The sequence below is a fragment of the Primulina tabacum genome, chromosome 8 (genome assembly GCF_025594145.1).
Source record: "Primulina tabacum isolate GXHZ01 chromosome 8, ASM2559414v2, whole genome shotgun sequence".
Classification (NCBI taxonomy): domain Eukaryota; kingdom Viridiplantae; phylum Streptophyta; class Magnoliopsida; order Lamiales; family Gesneriaceae; genus Primulina; species Primulina tabacum.
This window is the reverse complement of record NC_134557.1, coordinates 11,807,805-11,824,041: the sequence shown is the minus strand read 5'-3', so window position 1 is coordinate 11,824,041 and position 16,237 is coordinate 11,807,805. Positions and strand designations below refer to the sequence as shown.

General features: G+C 37.9%; 1 protein-coding gene across 5 annotated transcripts in view; it reads left to right on the top strand.

Annotated features, from left to right (window-relative positions):
- Positions 1-212: 212 nt before the first annotated feature.
- The window catches only part of LOC142553751 (uncharacterized), a 34,661-nt gene continuing 18,636 nt past the window's right edge, over positions 213-16,237 (top strand). For 3 of the 5 annotated variants that reach the window (XM_075664223.1, XM_075664222.1, XM_075664226.1), the window contains exons 1-6: positions 213-540; positions 701-743; positions 1,459-1,580; positions 2,218-2,325; positions 15,409-15,553; positions 15,649-15,740. In XM_075664223.1, coding sequence (XP_075520338.1) covers positions 364-540; positions 701-743; positions 1,459-1,580; positions 2,218-2,325; positions 15,409-15,553; positions 15,649-15,740 — 687 coding nt within the window. In that variant the 5' untranslated portion in view covers positions 213-363. The remainder of the gene's footprint in view (positions 541-700; positions 744-1,458; positions 1,581-2,217; positions 2,326-15,408; positions 15,554-15,648; positions 15,741-16,237) is intronic. The other 2 variants (XM_075664225.1, XM_075664224.1) reach the window with 1 other exon arrangement.

Below are 16,237 nucleotides of genomic sequence, written 5' to 3'. Positions count from 1 at the left end.
ATACGAAATAATTAGGTGAAAATTCATGAAATTTGTTGAGAGTGAGTTTGGTCTATTTTCTGAAACCGTCGAATTCTTTTAACTTAATAGACTCTTGATGTTTGGGCTAAACATTTTAGAATTGTCTATTCTATATATTAATTATTATATAAAAAAAGGGATTAAAATCTGTTTTATGTATTAATCACAAAAGCAGAATAAAATATAAAAATTGAACGACAAGGAAAAGGAAACGATTTCCCGCGCTCAACGTCACGTAGGAAATAGGAACCCTAATTCCCAAATTTTGTAGAAATCGTACCCAAAAAATTTGAGTGTGTAGAGTCATTTATTCATGTAGACACACAAATTACGTAGTAGAAGATGGCGACAAAGGTTTTCGCAGGAGTTAATGCATTTATTTCCCGTAATCTGGTTCAACCGGAGCTCTTCGACGCTGTTCACGATGCGTTGAAGCTCAACGGAGCGCAGGTCTTCCTCTGCTGCGATCCTTCGCGTAATGGGCCGAATGATTATCACGTCATATCCTCTTCCGAGCATGTAACTTTACTGATTTAGAATCGAAGTTCAGTTTCACTTGAGTTGCATTTGGTCTAGTTTTAATTTAATTGTTTTGGCTATATTGAATTGAAAGTTGCATTTCACTAATATCGCCATGGGATTTAGTTTGAAGTTTACTGGTTTGAGTTGAATCCCGCAGGAAAAGTTTGAGGATCTTCGATCAAAAGGCTGCAAGATGCTTGGTACGTTTAGAGAAAATTTCGTTGGATTGGTGTCGTCGATTAACGTTTTAAACTTGATACTAAACTGGACCTTCTAAGTTATATATTTTTATGGTACAAAGACAGGCGTCAGAGGAGAGTAATCATGTCGATGGAGCTTATGGGCCATCTCTTTGTTGTTAACTTGTTATCGCTCCTTACATAACGAAACATGCTGTATTTAGCTTCTGTCTGGCAAAAAATTAACTTTGACAGATTGTCTTCGAATGCTGGACATGGTTGTGCTAAGGAAGCATGATTGATTCAAATTGCATATGTAGTAGAATATTCTGCATTACTTATTATTAGGTGTGCATCAATAATTTGTTTAGTTTACATTATTTTGATAATTTTTTTTGGAAGAATTAGCTATCAATCCTGAGGTCAATGGGTTACACTTGTTGGTGCAAATTGGTAAAGTCCTAGATAAAAAATTTCGTGGATATCATTAGTCACTGCATCTTAAGTAATTACTCTGACTTGGTTGAAAAACAATCCCTTTGTAATTTTTATATTGACTACATGCAATGTCTAAATTTATGTTAGATATTTAGATTTGAACTTTAGGTGTGATTCAATTCTTTCTATGGTTGGCGTTTGGGTTCCTCTTTGGATTGCTGACATGTTGAACATGTGTTTTTTTGTCTAGCAATCTTGTATCATACTGATTTTAGCCTTGTAATTATCTTGTAATCAGGTCCTCAGTGTGTGCTGTTGTGTGCGAAAGAACGTAGATCTCTGCCTAATCAAGGTTTTACTTGTTGCCTTGCAATGGATGGTGTTAACATACTTGTTTCTGGTTTTGACAAAGATGAAAAGGTATGGTGCCATTTAGCTATCACTCATTATCGTCAACCTAAGAACATCTCTTTCTTTCCTCTGCCTCGTTCATAATTTGTATTCTCTAAATATTAGAGGTTTTAGTATATCATTCTCATTAAAGGTGATATTCTTCATTGCTTGTCATACATGCTCTTATTCTAGTGCTTATTGATGTTACCAAATTACGAGAAGACACATCCCTCTTCATCTTCTGTTCATCCTTCTACTTTTTACCACCCTACTGATATCTCGTTTAGCTGCCATAATCTCGACGGGCTGCTTAGGTCTGCCTTTGCTGATTAAGCTACTGGGTTGACTGATGAACAGCCGTGGCATAGAAAATCGTGCCCCTTATTTGAATTTTTCTTTAATATGTTCATTTCTGTAACATGTGAGTTTCAAATTAAAATAACTCATGATCAGAAAGTGTGCTGCATATACTGTAATAGAACCGTAAGTTTAGTGCCAGGGCAAATATGTACCATGGTACCACCACATGATATTTTTTAACTTCCATCAAACTTCAATTTTTATTGATGGAATTTACTGCTTTTGACTCCATGTATACTATATAATAGTCTGTTAATCTTACGTTTGCAACTACTGCTGATTTCTGTTTTGGTATGTATTGGAGGTTAATATTATGAAGATGGTTACCGCCATGGGTGGAGTGCTGCTTGCAAAAACATCATCTGATGTCAGTTTTATAATTGCGAAGAATGTTTTGGCTCCAAAATACAAGGTTTCTATTTATTTGGTTTCAATTGAGCAGCTGTGTTGATGTTCCATATGTCATCCTCTATCCCTCATATACCAATTCATCTCCCAACTCTATTGATCAAATAAGTATTTCTGATAATTTATTGCAAAGTTGAATGAATAAACTACTAAACTATGGGGATTTAAGTGTGGATCATCAAGGGGTCATGCAGGACAAATGTGATTCAGCTAGAAACTATTGTGTAGTATAAGAAAGACAATTTAAAATTTGGATGGCACTTGATCGAGAAAAATTTAGGTGTCTTGAACATTTAAATAATATTTTATTTTCTTCTTGTTTCATGGAGATTTTCTCCTAATAGACTCGAATTTTCTGTGGTACTTTTGTATTGGTTTATTCTTTTTCAGAATTTTATTTGATTGTTACTTTGTATCTCAGACGTTTATAGTTAATGTGGCTCGAATTGCTACCCACATCTATTTTTATGTGATCCACATGAAATATATATGTCCAGTTGTATTTGACCTGAGAAGTGTGAAGCATAGAATGCGATCCCTATACTATGTAAAGGTAAAGAATTTGGGGAAAATGGTATATATGTACCATTAACATGTACTCTTGATATAAGAATGTCAAAAGGTAGGTCTTTATATTAGTTGAGGTATCTTTTATGCAAGTAAACTAATCATCTTAATATCGTGATTAGGAAATTTTCTAAAGAAATATAATCAAATTCCTTACGCCACAAAAATTGAGATACGTTGGAAGGGCTAATTGTTATTGGTCATTTTAACATACATGGAAACAGATCAATGGATGTAAGGTCCAAATGAATGTACCTTATTTTAACAATAATTAGCTTGGAAATTCTATATCATCCCATGAAGCTATAAATGACCACCTTTTCACTTTAGTAAGTGAAAATAGAATCGTGGAGTTATTTGTACCCGTTATATGCGCTGTGGATAGATAGATGTTTTAATCTTACTCTTTATATCGGTTGGATACCTGAATTTATAAGAAGGCATGATCTCAGCATAATAAATAGAATCCACAACAAATCTAGCCAAGCCAAAATAATTTTTTTCCCAAATTAGTATAATATATTTTTCAATCCTTGTTGAAAAATCACGATGTTTTGGGAATTTGCATATAAGATTTTTTTAGAGGTATGTGACGATGGAGTATGGACATGGTCTTGGCCCAATCCATTGATAGGATTTACCGCATGTTGTAGATTTTTGCGGTTTAGTGTTGAGATTACTAAACATTTTTCAACAATTGTTGGCAAGTGTTTCAAACTGAATGTATGGATGTGCTAAAAGATTTGCTGGCATTGCGTCTGTGGGTCATGAGAGACCAACTTGGTGGTGTAGTGTTGGAGTTTATGAAATTTTTTATTCAGAGCCTAAATGTTTTTGCTAAACACTTTGCAATCGAAAAACCACCGGGTTTTGGGAATTTGCATGTAAGAGTTTTTTAGGGGCCTGTTATGTTGGACTTGTTAAATTGGAAACTTGATTTGCTTATAACCTCTTCCTAGAGGGTCAAAACAATGTTGGGGTTTTGTTTATGTAATTTCCTTTTTGGCTCTGGGTCCTATTGCAAATTATTGATCATTCACATCTTTGTAACCTCAGAGCACATAATTATGTCTTTTTTTAATGATTATTCAATGTTTTTTTTATAAGAAACTATATTATATTTATTAATTAAATCACAGATGGTGGACAAATGATCCACACAGTAACAAAAAAGAAAGACAAGAACCCTGTTCAAATCAACAACATATATAAATCCAATCCCTCAATCAACAACATATATAAATCCAATCCCTCAATAAATATGATCAATAAATCCTTAAATTTTACATGCTTCATAATTCCAGCTAGATGCTCGAATCTTAATATTGTCCGAAGTCCGAATACTCTTCAACTAACTCGTCTATACTGTCAAAAATCCGTCTATTCTGCTCCAACCATATTGACGAGCGAATATAATGAACTATCATTATCCAAAAAGTTCCATCCCTCATGCCAAGCTCGCGTCCAAGATATGCAGCAAACAGCTCGTGCGAAGATCTTGGAATTACCCAAACCAAACCCATAGTCTCCAAAGCTCTGAACCAAAGACAACTCGTGAAAGAATAATGAATAAGTAGATGGTCCTGATTCTCCACCTCTTTCCGACACAACACACACCAATTCGGACATAGAGCACTCGAATGTTACTTCTTTTGCATCATTTCACAAGTTGGGAGCTTACCCAACACCATGGTCGTCGAGAAGACTTGAACATTGGGATCAGAACCTTTCAAATGACAATAAATAGAGAAATTAAAGGAAAGTTACTTTCGGAAAAAATATTCATAGAAAGATTTGACTGAGATTAATCCTGAAAGATCCCCGCCCCAAACCCTGATATTATCAACACCCTCAACCAATCTGACTCTCTCTAAAGACCCTAGCAAAGCGCTCAACTCATTAACTTTCAGGTCCCTCTGTATATCCATGATATGGAAGATGAGGACGAAAAACCCTCGAACTGGAAAAAAGAAAAATGGGTTTATTATGAACCGATCCTAACTGAACTAAAATAGGATAAAGATCCTTAAAAAAAGAATCCCCCACCGCCTATCCGCCCAAAACCTGATCTTATTGCCCCCTTTAGACACTGCCTTCATTAACATGCGAAAAGCCGGATGGTCTTCGAAAAAGGGCCTATTCCTCATACAAATGTTTCCAATACCCAAAGCCCTTCATTCTTTCAGTTTCCAGACTTGTTCCTATGCTAATGTGAATATCCATCAACTCCATCCCATAGAAAATCCCTCACAGTCCTCTCCATAATCTTCGCTATACCCCTTGGGACCCTAAAAAAGACATGAAGTACTTTGGTATCACATTCAACACCTCTTATATCAAAGTTAATCTCCCCCAGAAAAAACGCTTTCTTCCAACTTGTCAGCTTCTTAGACATCTTAGACAAAACAGATTCCCTGAATGAAATTTTCATCGGGTTTCCGCCTAGTGGAACCCCCATATATGTAATGGGCCAACTTTCCCTCCCACAACCAATCTCTTGAGCTAACCATTCCTCTTCTACTTTTGCACAATTAAGGCCTCACAAAGCACTATTTTCCAAATTTATCTTTAATCTCGACATTTGACAAAATGAATTCAAGAGCACTGCCAAAAACCACAAATGACAGTGGACTAGCTGTCCACTAGCAACAGGAGTTGCATAATATCAAAGCTGTATCAATGATACACATAGGCTCAATCTCTCAAAATATCTAAGATCGTCACGATCTTGAATTTATCATGAATGCCGATCCACAAAGCAACTTTTGTCTTGATTTTTTCCGGGCACGGATTTCTTTTGTCCTCTTTGTCTTCAAAAATTCTTTGATTTCTTTCTAGCCATACTGTCCAGCATATACCTTGCACCACCACTTATCAAAAAAATCTTCCCCTCGCACCTGTTAGTTGTCCTAGATCCATAGCAAATAAATCAATCATTGACTTAGGCACCACCCAAACCAATTCCAGTTATTTCAAAGCTCTAGTCCCCTAGCCATTCGTGAGTGCACAATGAATTAGCATATGATCCTGCATTTCCGCTTGATTCCTACACAACACACCAATTGGGTTTCATAGCAATTGAGGGCCCTTTTTTTTGCATCATCTCCGAGGTTGGTAGCTTACCCAGAATAGTTGTCCACGAAAATACCTGAATCTTTGTTGGAACCAGAACCTTCCATATAACATGGAAAAATGGAAAAACTGGGAAGCGAGTATGTGGAAAAAACGACTCAAAAGACCAGAAAGATCCCCACTCCACGCTCGATAGTCATCTACCCTTCAACCATCCTTGTCCTATCTAAGAAACCTAATAACTTCGTCAACTGAAACAGCTCCTCATCTCTCACGACCCTTCTAAAATGCAAATCCCATGATTGGGTAGACGACAAATTGTCAAAATGAACAAAGTGTGATATAGGCAAATTGTGAACCGCAGAAAGCCGAAATAAGGCCGGAAAAAGTTCTTTGAAGGAGTAATCCCCCCACCACATATCTTCCCAAAATCTAGCCTTGTTACCTCCTCTAACCTTAATCGTAACTAGTTGCTGAAAAGTTGGGTATATTCGAGAAATAAACTTCCATGGCATCTAAATGTCACGCTTCTTGCTAATCCCGCATCCCACCCTTTCTCATTTAACCCATATTTACTCACTATTACCTTCTTCCACAACGTCCCCTCTTCCACGTAAAATCTCCACCACCATTTACCCAACATAGCCTTGTTCCTCAACATAATTTTCTCAATACCCAATCCCCCTTTTTCTTTGGGTTTGCACACTTGTTCCCACGCAACCAAGTGATTATGAACTTCACCATCCGCTCCATCCCATAAAAGGTTCCTTGAAATTTTCTCCATCTCTTCCACTATACCTTTTGGTACCCTGAAAAGAGACATAGTATATCGAAAGTGCATTTAAAACAGACGTTATCAAAGTTAATCTTCCCCCTCTTGACAAAAAAGCGTTTTTCCAACTTGCCAATTTTTTCGACATCTTAGACAGAATAGGTTCTCAGAACGATGCTTGTAATGGATTTTCACCTAAAGGCACACCCAAATTCTTAATTGGCCACTTTTCCATAGTACTTCCAATTTGTTGTGCTAACAGTTCAAGTTCTTCTTCTTCAACATGAATACCCAACAAAGTACTCTTTGCCCAATTGATTTTTTTTTTTGATAAGAAACATATTATATTAATGGTTAAAAAAAAGTTTTAGTACAAGTGGCGGATAAGTAATCCGTGAAACTAAATGGATGCTCCTACTTAATTAAAAACGAAGTACAACCCAAGCGTTAATCGAAAACAAAGTTCCAATCCCTCTGTAAGCATTAAATTTACTCCTTGACCTTCCATTGATCATAACAGAAAATGATACATTTGACAAATATCCTTTTATCCATCTTTCCATCTCTCTCCAAACCCTTTTTTCCTCAAAACAAAATCCAAGAAATCCCAGTCCACATTGTCATATGTCTTTTCAAAATCCACCTTCATTACCCATCCTTTCTTCTTCTTCCTCCTACCCTCTTCCAATAATTCATTCGCAATAAGGCCACAATCAAATATTTGTCTTCCTTCAACAAACGCATTCTGAGATTCGGATATTGTTTCTGCTATGAGATTATTAATCCTTGTTAAAACTTCTAATATTATCCTATACAAATTTGTTGTGTGGCTAATTGGTCTGAAATCCTTCACTTTGATCGATTCATTTTTCTTCCCGATCAAACAAATGTATGTTTCATTGGTTACAAAATTTATGATTCCGCTTTCAAAAAACTCAACGAGAACCTTCATTAAATCTCCTTTGACTATTTCCCAACACTCTTGAAAAAACGCCAAAGTATAACCGTCCGCCCCCGGGCTCTTACATCCATCACGAAATTTTTCATTCGTTACTAACCAACAGAAGGAACAAAGCAATGATAGACAAAGTCGAATTGGAGGACGGGTCGACGGTCACTGAGGAGAGACAGATTGTAGAGGAGATCATAAGATTTTACCAAAGTTTGTATAGAAAATCGGAAGGGGTGCACGGAAATTTCGGCGGAGATGTGGAGGAATTACGTGGTTTGGAATGGAGTGAGATACATATGAATCAGGCAGAAGAGTTGGAGGCACCATTTTTGGAGGAAGAGATTAAAAATGCGGTGTTTGATAGCGATGGTTGTAAGGCTCCAGGGCCGGATGGGTTCACAATGGCCTTCTTTCAACATAATTGGGACACGGTCAAAGATGATGTAGTGAGGGTGTTTGCTGAGTTCTTTCACAGTGGTACTGTTAATGGTATTATAAATGAAACTTATATATGTCTCATTCCAAAGAAACAAGATGCAATCAAGATAAAAGATTTAAGACCTATCAGTTTAATAACGAGTTTGCACAAAATTTTGGCTAAGGTCTTGACAAACAGATTGAAAAAGTCATTACTTACACAGTTGCGGAGAATCAGTGTGCCTTTATTAAAGGTAGACAAATTTTGGATTGTTGTCTAATCGCTAATGAGGTGGTGGAGCTTTGCCGAAGAAATAAAAAGAGGAGATGGGTGTTTAAAGTTGATTTGGAAAAAGCTTATGATAACGTCGATTGGAGATTTTAGATTTGGTTTTACAAAAGAAAGGATTTGGAGATAGGTGGAGGAAGTGGATAATGGGTTGCGTTTCTAATGTTTCATATTCAATTTTTATCAACGGTAGGCCACGGGGTAAATTTAAAGGGGAGAGAGGACTCAGACAAGGGGACCCCCTTTCACCATTGCCTTTTAATTTAGTTGTTGACGGGTTGGGAAGGATGGTTGATAAGGCAGAGGATGACAACAAAGTAAGAGGGCTTGAGGTAGGTCGACAAAAAGTCCAAATTTCACATTTACAATTTGCGGATGACACTTTATTTTTTGCACAATCAAGGTTGCACTTGCTCGAAATATTGGCACTACTCAAGAGGTTCGGCTTACTAGCGAGACTTAAGATTAACCTGGATAAAAGTACGTTGTTGGGCTTGAATATGTCGGACGAGGAAATTGATGGAATGGCATTGACGATTGGGTGCAATAGAGGCACATTTCCGCTAAAATATCTAGGGGTTCCTTTGGGAGGTAACCCAATAACTATGGAGTTCTGGGAACCGGTCTTAACCAAAATGACAAAAATTGGCAAGCTGGAAGAAATCTTTTCTGTCAAGGGGGGGACAACTAACTTTGATCAAGGCTGTGTTAAGTGCCATGCCTTTGTATTTTATGTCCATCTTCAAAGTGCCGAATAAGGTGGGGATCATAATGGAAAGATTGATGAGGAATTTTTTTTGGGATGGGGCCGATGGAGTGAATCAATGCCACATAGTAGGATGGGGTCAAGTGTGTAAACCAAAGGAAAGAGGAGGCCTGGGATTGGGTAACATTCGTTTACGGAAGAAAGCGCTTCTTGGAAAATGGTGGTAGAGAGGCTCGGTGGAAAGGGAGAATATGTTGAAAAAAGTGATCATAAGCATTTATGGTACTCAAGCAAATGGATGGGATTTGGGTTTGGCGGGGAATACGACCTTCAGAAGTCCTTGGAAATGTATCTCTCGATCTTACCCGGCTTTTCATCAGTTGGTACGGGGGATGCTTAAAGAGGGTAATATCATTCGGTTTTGGGAGGATGAGTGGGTCGGGGGAGTCTCGTTCCAAGTTCGTTTTCATTTACTATTTTGGCTTAGCACTTTAACTAACAAACCTATCTTAAGCTTTGTTGATTTAGTCAATAGCAGCGCTAACTTAGTGATTCATTGGGATGTCCGTTTTAGAAGGAATTTTACAGAGACAGAAGAGAGAGAGTTCAATGATCTTTTACGGGTTTTACAAGATGTTAGATTGGAGTGGGGTGTTGAGGACTACAGATCTTGGGCGGGAGATTCTTCAGGGTTGTTTTCTGTTAAATCTTTTTATAGTTCGTTTTTTTCCTCATCTACTTCTACTCCCTTCATCTATTGCTATAACATCTGGAAAATACCTGTCCCACCGAAGGTTCAAGTGTTTTCGTGGATTGTGGCTTTGGGCAAATTACAAACTAACGACTCAGTGCAAAGAAGACGGCCGGCCTGTATATTAAGTCCACAATGGTGTTGTTTGTGTCGAAGAAATGAGGAAAGTCAAGATCATTTACTACTTCATTGTCCTTTTACTTCAATAATTTGGCAGCAGGCACTGAAAGAGCTGGATTTGGTTTGGGTTTCTCCGGAGAAGGCAAAGGAAATGTTTATTCTGGAACCATGCTTGCAATCTGGAAGAAAACATCTGACGTTCTGGTTTCTGATTGTTCATTGTATATTTTGGTCCGTTTGGATGGAAAGGAATGCAAGAATCTTTGAAGAAAAGTCGGAGTCCGTCGACGAAGTCTGGGATAAAATAAAATTCAGGGTTGCGAGTTGGTCCATGATACTGCGTGAATATCAGCATCTTACTATCGGAGACTTAGCTAAGGACTGGAAATTTGTAATGTCATGATTATGGTGTCGTTGTCTGACTTCTCCTACCTTATTTAGAGCGGATTTCTTATCTGCTTTTTGTAATTTTTATTTTACTATCAATAAAATATATTTCCTATCAAAAAAAAAAACTTAATCTTCAGAACTTCTCTCTCCGTTGAAGAAATAGAATCAATATGTTCCTTGAACTTCTTTCTCCGATACACAATTTCAAACTTTCTTTCTTTTGACCTACTTTCCTCCTCAAGATTTGAATGATGTACCACTGTCATCGCTTTATTATTCACTGTTTCGATCGCCACTTTCTTAAAATCAGCCTCACCTTTCGGACTTAACTTTTGAAGTCTCTTGAATTTCCGCCTACGAAATGAAGGTTTAGATTCACAAGTACGTCATTCTGAATTTTGTTGCATACTTTTTCTATTGTTCTTTCGAATGATGTTTGGTCTCCAAACTCAACTTTTTTCCATTCTGAGTGTGCCCAATAAAACCTTCTTCTTCACTTAGTTGCTGAATTTTGGGTATATCCGTTTCTGTCTTGCGAGTATCACTTCTAGGTACAAGATTGCTAACATCTCCGTTGAGACTTTTGGCTTTTCCCCAACCCGCCATCACTCTAGGTCCATTAATCACCACTTGTACATAAGATCGTTTTTCATAAATATCATACGCTGCTATGTTGATTGAGTCTACAACGATGCGTATGACCATTGGTCCTCTCTGAGTTAATATCTTCATGGTGATGTTTATGAATCCACCTTCAAGTCCCACCACTTTGATTTTGGACGTGGACAAATTTTTAGTAAAGTAGTGTCTTGATTGATGTCCAACAATCCTCCACATTGCTCTCCTATGCGTTTGAACAGATCAGCGGACCATAAATCCCAAGATATCCCCAATAATCTCACCCAACAGTTACAACACTCAAACACTTAGTCTTCACTATTGATATGCTGCCTCCATCTCTAAAAAGACAAAGTAACTATTTTTTCCAGAAAACATTTCTTCAATCTCAAATAAAATGACTCATCCTCTTCGTCGTCTGGCCACCATATTGCTTTGTTGGCTTGATATGGAAATATTTCAATGTTCCTCTGGACTGCCTTGCCAAGAGTGAAACGCACCAATTCCCACGTAATATTGACACACTCCCTAGTGATAATGAGTGCTTTACTCCAATTCTTGACCAAGCATGATGGGAAGTGTTCATAAGCATCTATATTCCCCGGTAAAGTGAACTTCGGATCCAACTTCCCTTGCTTCATAAGTTTCCATTCTTCTGTCGAATACATCCATTGTCTTTCTTTGTCAGCATAAATTTGGACAAGTTGTGTGCCATACTTTTCCATCCCCAATCAAATCGACCACTTGGTATGATCATTCTCTGTCGCTTGCCCCTTCAAATGAATTTAGACACTTCGAGATAGCTTCTTGGGCCATTGATAAATTTCTGCATAGAGAATACTGCTTTTTTTCCTCTATATCTGTTAAACTTTGAGCATGATTGTGGTTTGTTAATATATTCCAACTGTTTCGAAAAAATCCAATGAAAGCTTTCGAGTTCCACTTCCAACACACAGCTTGCATTTCTAGTTCTCTCTGTCATACACATAGTATAGCCCCTCCTACCACTGCTTATTATAAACAATTTTTGCTCTATTTTAACCTCGCAAGCTGTCCTGAAATTATCTCGATGCATCCCTCTGTTCTTGGCTGATATCGCGTCTGTTATTACTATATTGGGCTGTGTTCGGTTTGTAGCTAGGTATCAGAGCAGTTATGTTCAAGTCGTTACGAGGGTCGTATAGATGTCTGGTCTGACTAAGCTTGGAGTCGCGATGAGGTAAGAAAGAATGGCTAGGCTATCTGCTTGTTCAGGTCGGAGAAAGCGTGGCTAGGCTATCTGCTCGTTCGGTTCGGAAATAATCACAAAGGAAAGACACTAGTGATCGTAGTGGGTAGAAGGTATTTGGCACTTGAAGTTTGCGTCATCATTAAATCTGAAAGACATTATCGGACAAAAAAAGGAGAAAAAAAAAAACACAACTAAAAATATGGCTTGAAATGGCGGTAGGAATTCAAATAAGTTAGGTGATGGTCGATGATGGTAATAGGTAGTCGGAGAAAGTAAGAAGAAGAGATGGCTGCCAGCATAGGTAATGAGCAGGGGGCGAAGCATTTTCAAATGTGTCTATAGCGAGAACGGCGAGGGAAGGTGTGAAGGTAGAGGGCCGCCGACGGCCGGCGCCGGTGACGGAGGGAAGGTGCGGTCGACGAAACTCAGGAATTGAAGATGCTGGTTGAATAGTGGATGAACCCGATTGAGCGAAGGCTAAATGAGGGAGAGAGCATTTTTAAAAAAATTCTCTCTGTGCTTAAGTCAAGAAATTTGTGGTGTGAAAGTGGACCGTGTGGTGTGAAAGTGGACTGTGGTCGGTAGCTTACCCAGAATCGCTATCCGTGTATGCTTAGTGGACCGTGAATGCTTGGACAATTGACAAATATCACACTGGAAAGAATTAGAATTCTTATTATCGAACAAAAATGGAAATAATTTGCCAAGGTTCAAAAGATTTGGATGTCCTAGATGACAGTGCCATAACAAATCTCGCTATTTTTATCTAAATTCAAAGTCGAAGCAAAATATGAAAAAATTGGTGTGGGCAGATTGTTGTTCAAGCTTATCTTGGAAACATTCATCTCCAGGAGATGCAATCCGCCACAAAGGTTAGCATTGCCAATAATCTTCCCCGATGCCAAATCCTGAAAAACACAAGTATCAACAAGGAATTAAGTTATGCATTTGAGGTCGTTGTTGAGCTTGCTCACTGATAAGAGATTGCAATTTAGATCAGACACAAATAAAACAGATTTCAGGAAAATATCCGGAGCTAGCTGAACTGAACCGTAACCAGCCACTTGGGAGCATGATCCATTCGCATTGCATACTAAATGAGAATCCTTACAAGAACTAAAATGTGTAAAGAATTGCAAATTTCCCAACAATCCAACTGTCTGATAACTCATGTTTTAAAGCAATTGTAGATATACCTCGATGTACCACATTACCAGTGCTAACAAGTGAAGAGATTGGTGTTGAATTAGTTTGGTTGAACAATTTATGGAGAATGTCGAGCAGCTCTTTTACAAAAGGTTGGGGTTCATGGGACTGATTCTCTCTTACAACCGCATTTGCTCTTCTTTCTTTAGCCGGCTTCCAGTCAGCGGGTTTCCCATGGATTTTCCAACAAATATCCACTGTTGTTAAAAGGGTTGTGAAGACTGTGCAGTACCTGAGTGATCATTATGCGGAAACGAAGGCTTATGAGCAGTAAGAGCTGAAGTGTCTGTGGGCGAAATAGGTTGCTGAGATCCCACCATAACTTTTCCGTGACTTTCTTTATGGCGCACCTCCGAGAACACTGCACAGAGAGAAGGCAGTGGTTTGGTCCCCAATATTCGACCACCCACGTCATCAAGTGTGTTGTGAAGGCCCGTTAAGAATTTGAAGACTTGTTGCACGATAACACTTTTCATCGTCTGGGCATTTCCACTCCTAGAATTCAACGAGGTCAAGTTGCTACCAATGTCGAGTAAGGGTAGTGAAGTAAGTCGTGACAGAGGAGTCTCCCCGTCAGAGTTCATGAAGGGTGCTCTCAATGCCGAATAGCTCTGATGTGTTGTCTTTGGAAGAATAGGTGTCATGAGCCGCATCCCATATCTCCTTCACAGTACGGTATAAAAGTACCGATTTCCGTCGTCATATTATTCTCCGAATTCCACACCTTAAATTTCGGATTTGTTGATGCAGGGCATGCCGATGCGCTAGAGATGAAATCCTCTTTTCCTTTTCCTTTTCCTTCTCCTTGAATGAACATAAGAACGGATTGCGACCTTCTCCGTGTAATTTGTAATTCTTTATCGGGAGTGAAGTGGTTTCAGACACTGTTGGTGAGATAGGTGTGGCCTAAGAATTGGAAGAAACGGACGGTGAAGCCATGCCGTATTTTGTAATGACTCATGAAGTCACTCGCCTCTCTGATACCATGTAGTTTACGAGAGAGTAGCGGAGAAAGATCCATGCTTCATTTGAATTCATTGAAAATAAAGGTCATATACAATGAACTTTATAAGCTCCAAAGTTACCAAAATTATTAAATCTAAGGGATAACTGGATCTAATAATTAAAATATAAAAGATAATACATATAAGATCCTATCAATCTTAGTAATCTGATATTAATCCATTATTCTACGCCTAGCATTGCGGCAGTGGGTTGTGAGAGACCATCTTGGTGACGTTGTCTTGGAGTTTATGGAATCTTTTAGCCAGAGTCCAAATGTTTTTGCCAAACGCTTGCAATGTGAAAAGGGATTCAAATCTGTTCTGATTATTGTATCTGTTAGTTTGGTAGGGATTTGACTCATTGTTTCTCTAGGGCTTAGTCGAGCAATTTGATTAAATGGGATCTTTTATGGTTAGGCACCAAAATGATGGACTTGATTGGTCACTTGCATTTCATTTTTCTCTAAGTTACAGAGAATGTAACATAGTTACTGATACGTTAGTAAATCAGGCACTTTTATTGTAAATGTAATTCAGCAGTACTTCAAGGGGCAGTTCCTCACGCCGATATCCAGGCTTGTATTATATTAGATAGGATTGGACCGACTCCCTTTCGTTCAAAATTGTTATCTTTCCTAAGAGGTTTTGGTATAGCCTCTCTCATTTGTAATTTTTGGTCTGTTTTTGCTATATTTACTAGCAGGATTCCGTGCCTAGGTGGTGTCTAATAATACAAAATCTATACTTCAAAGGGATTTCTTTATTGGAACTTGTATTTTTATGCTTCCACAAAACCGTGTGAATGTATAATTAGCTTTTTGTGGACAGCGGTTTGAGAGAAAGTAAAAGATAAACAGAAGAGTGGAAATAGCGTTGTTTCTGTTTTGCTATAAAACCTGCTGCTCTACTTAATCGTCTTTCCTTTCCAAGTGTACCATCATGCTATCAATGTCCTAATCAGTTATGTTTCATCTTCTCTTTGACTGATTCAGTGGGCTCTAAACAGTCTAAAAAAACCAATTGTCACATTACATTGGCTTATTCAATGCTGGAAAGAGCACCGCGTTGTTCCTCAGGAGTCATACCGTGTTCTTCCTTTTTCCGGGCTTACAATCTGTGTTACTGGAATTCCTGCAGGTCGGATTTTTGTCCACAGGTTTAATTTGTACATGTTTAATTTTTTCGTTATTACTTATTATTATGTCCTTTTAATGTTTGATATTAATGTCTAGACGAGAGGAAGGAAATAGAGAAGCTTGTTATACAGAACAATGGCAAATATTCTGCTGAGCTGACAAAAAGATGCTCACATTTGGTTTGCGATATATCCTCTATACTTTCTTTGTTCTCTTACGTCCAAATTTACCTACTAATATCTTGTGTTTGTTAGCCCTAGTTTAACTAGCACAAGATTAGATGTCAGCTTTAGATAGTTCTGGTCATTGCTTGTTGGATTTTTGATTATCTTTGCGATATTTTCTTAAGAGTGTAAGAATTTCTCTTTGTTAATGTAAAATAATTTGAATGGAAAAATGAGGAGAGAAGAAAATGCAGAAAACGTTGGCTAGGGGCAGAGAAGAAAGAATAATTTTGTTTCTTGATGGTAAAGTCATCTTGAGAGTACATTTAAATGGCCAAAGAAAATGAAATCAAATCCCTACAGATTAGGGAAAATAATCTTTCCTAATCTACCATATTTCTTTCAATCAAATCCAATCTAAACTAATTTACTTAGTAAAATAACTTATCGACACTCCCCTCAAGTTGGTACAAAGATATCAATAATGCCCAACTTGTTAACTTGGTCTTCAAATGGTGACA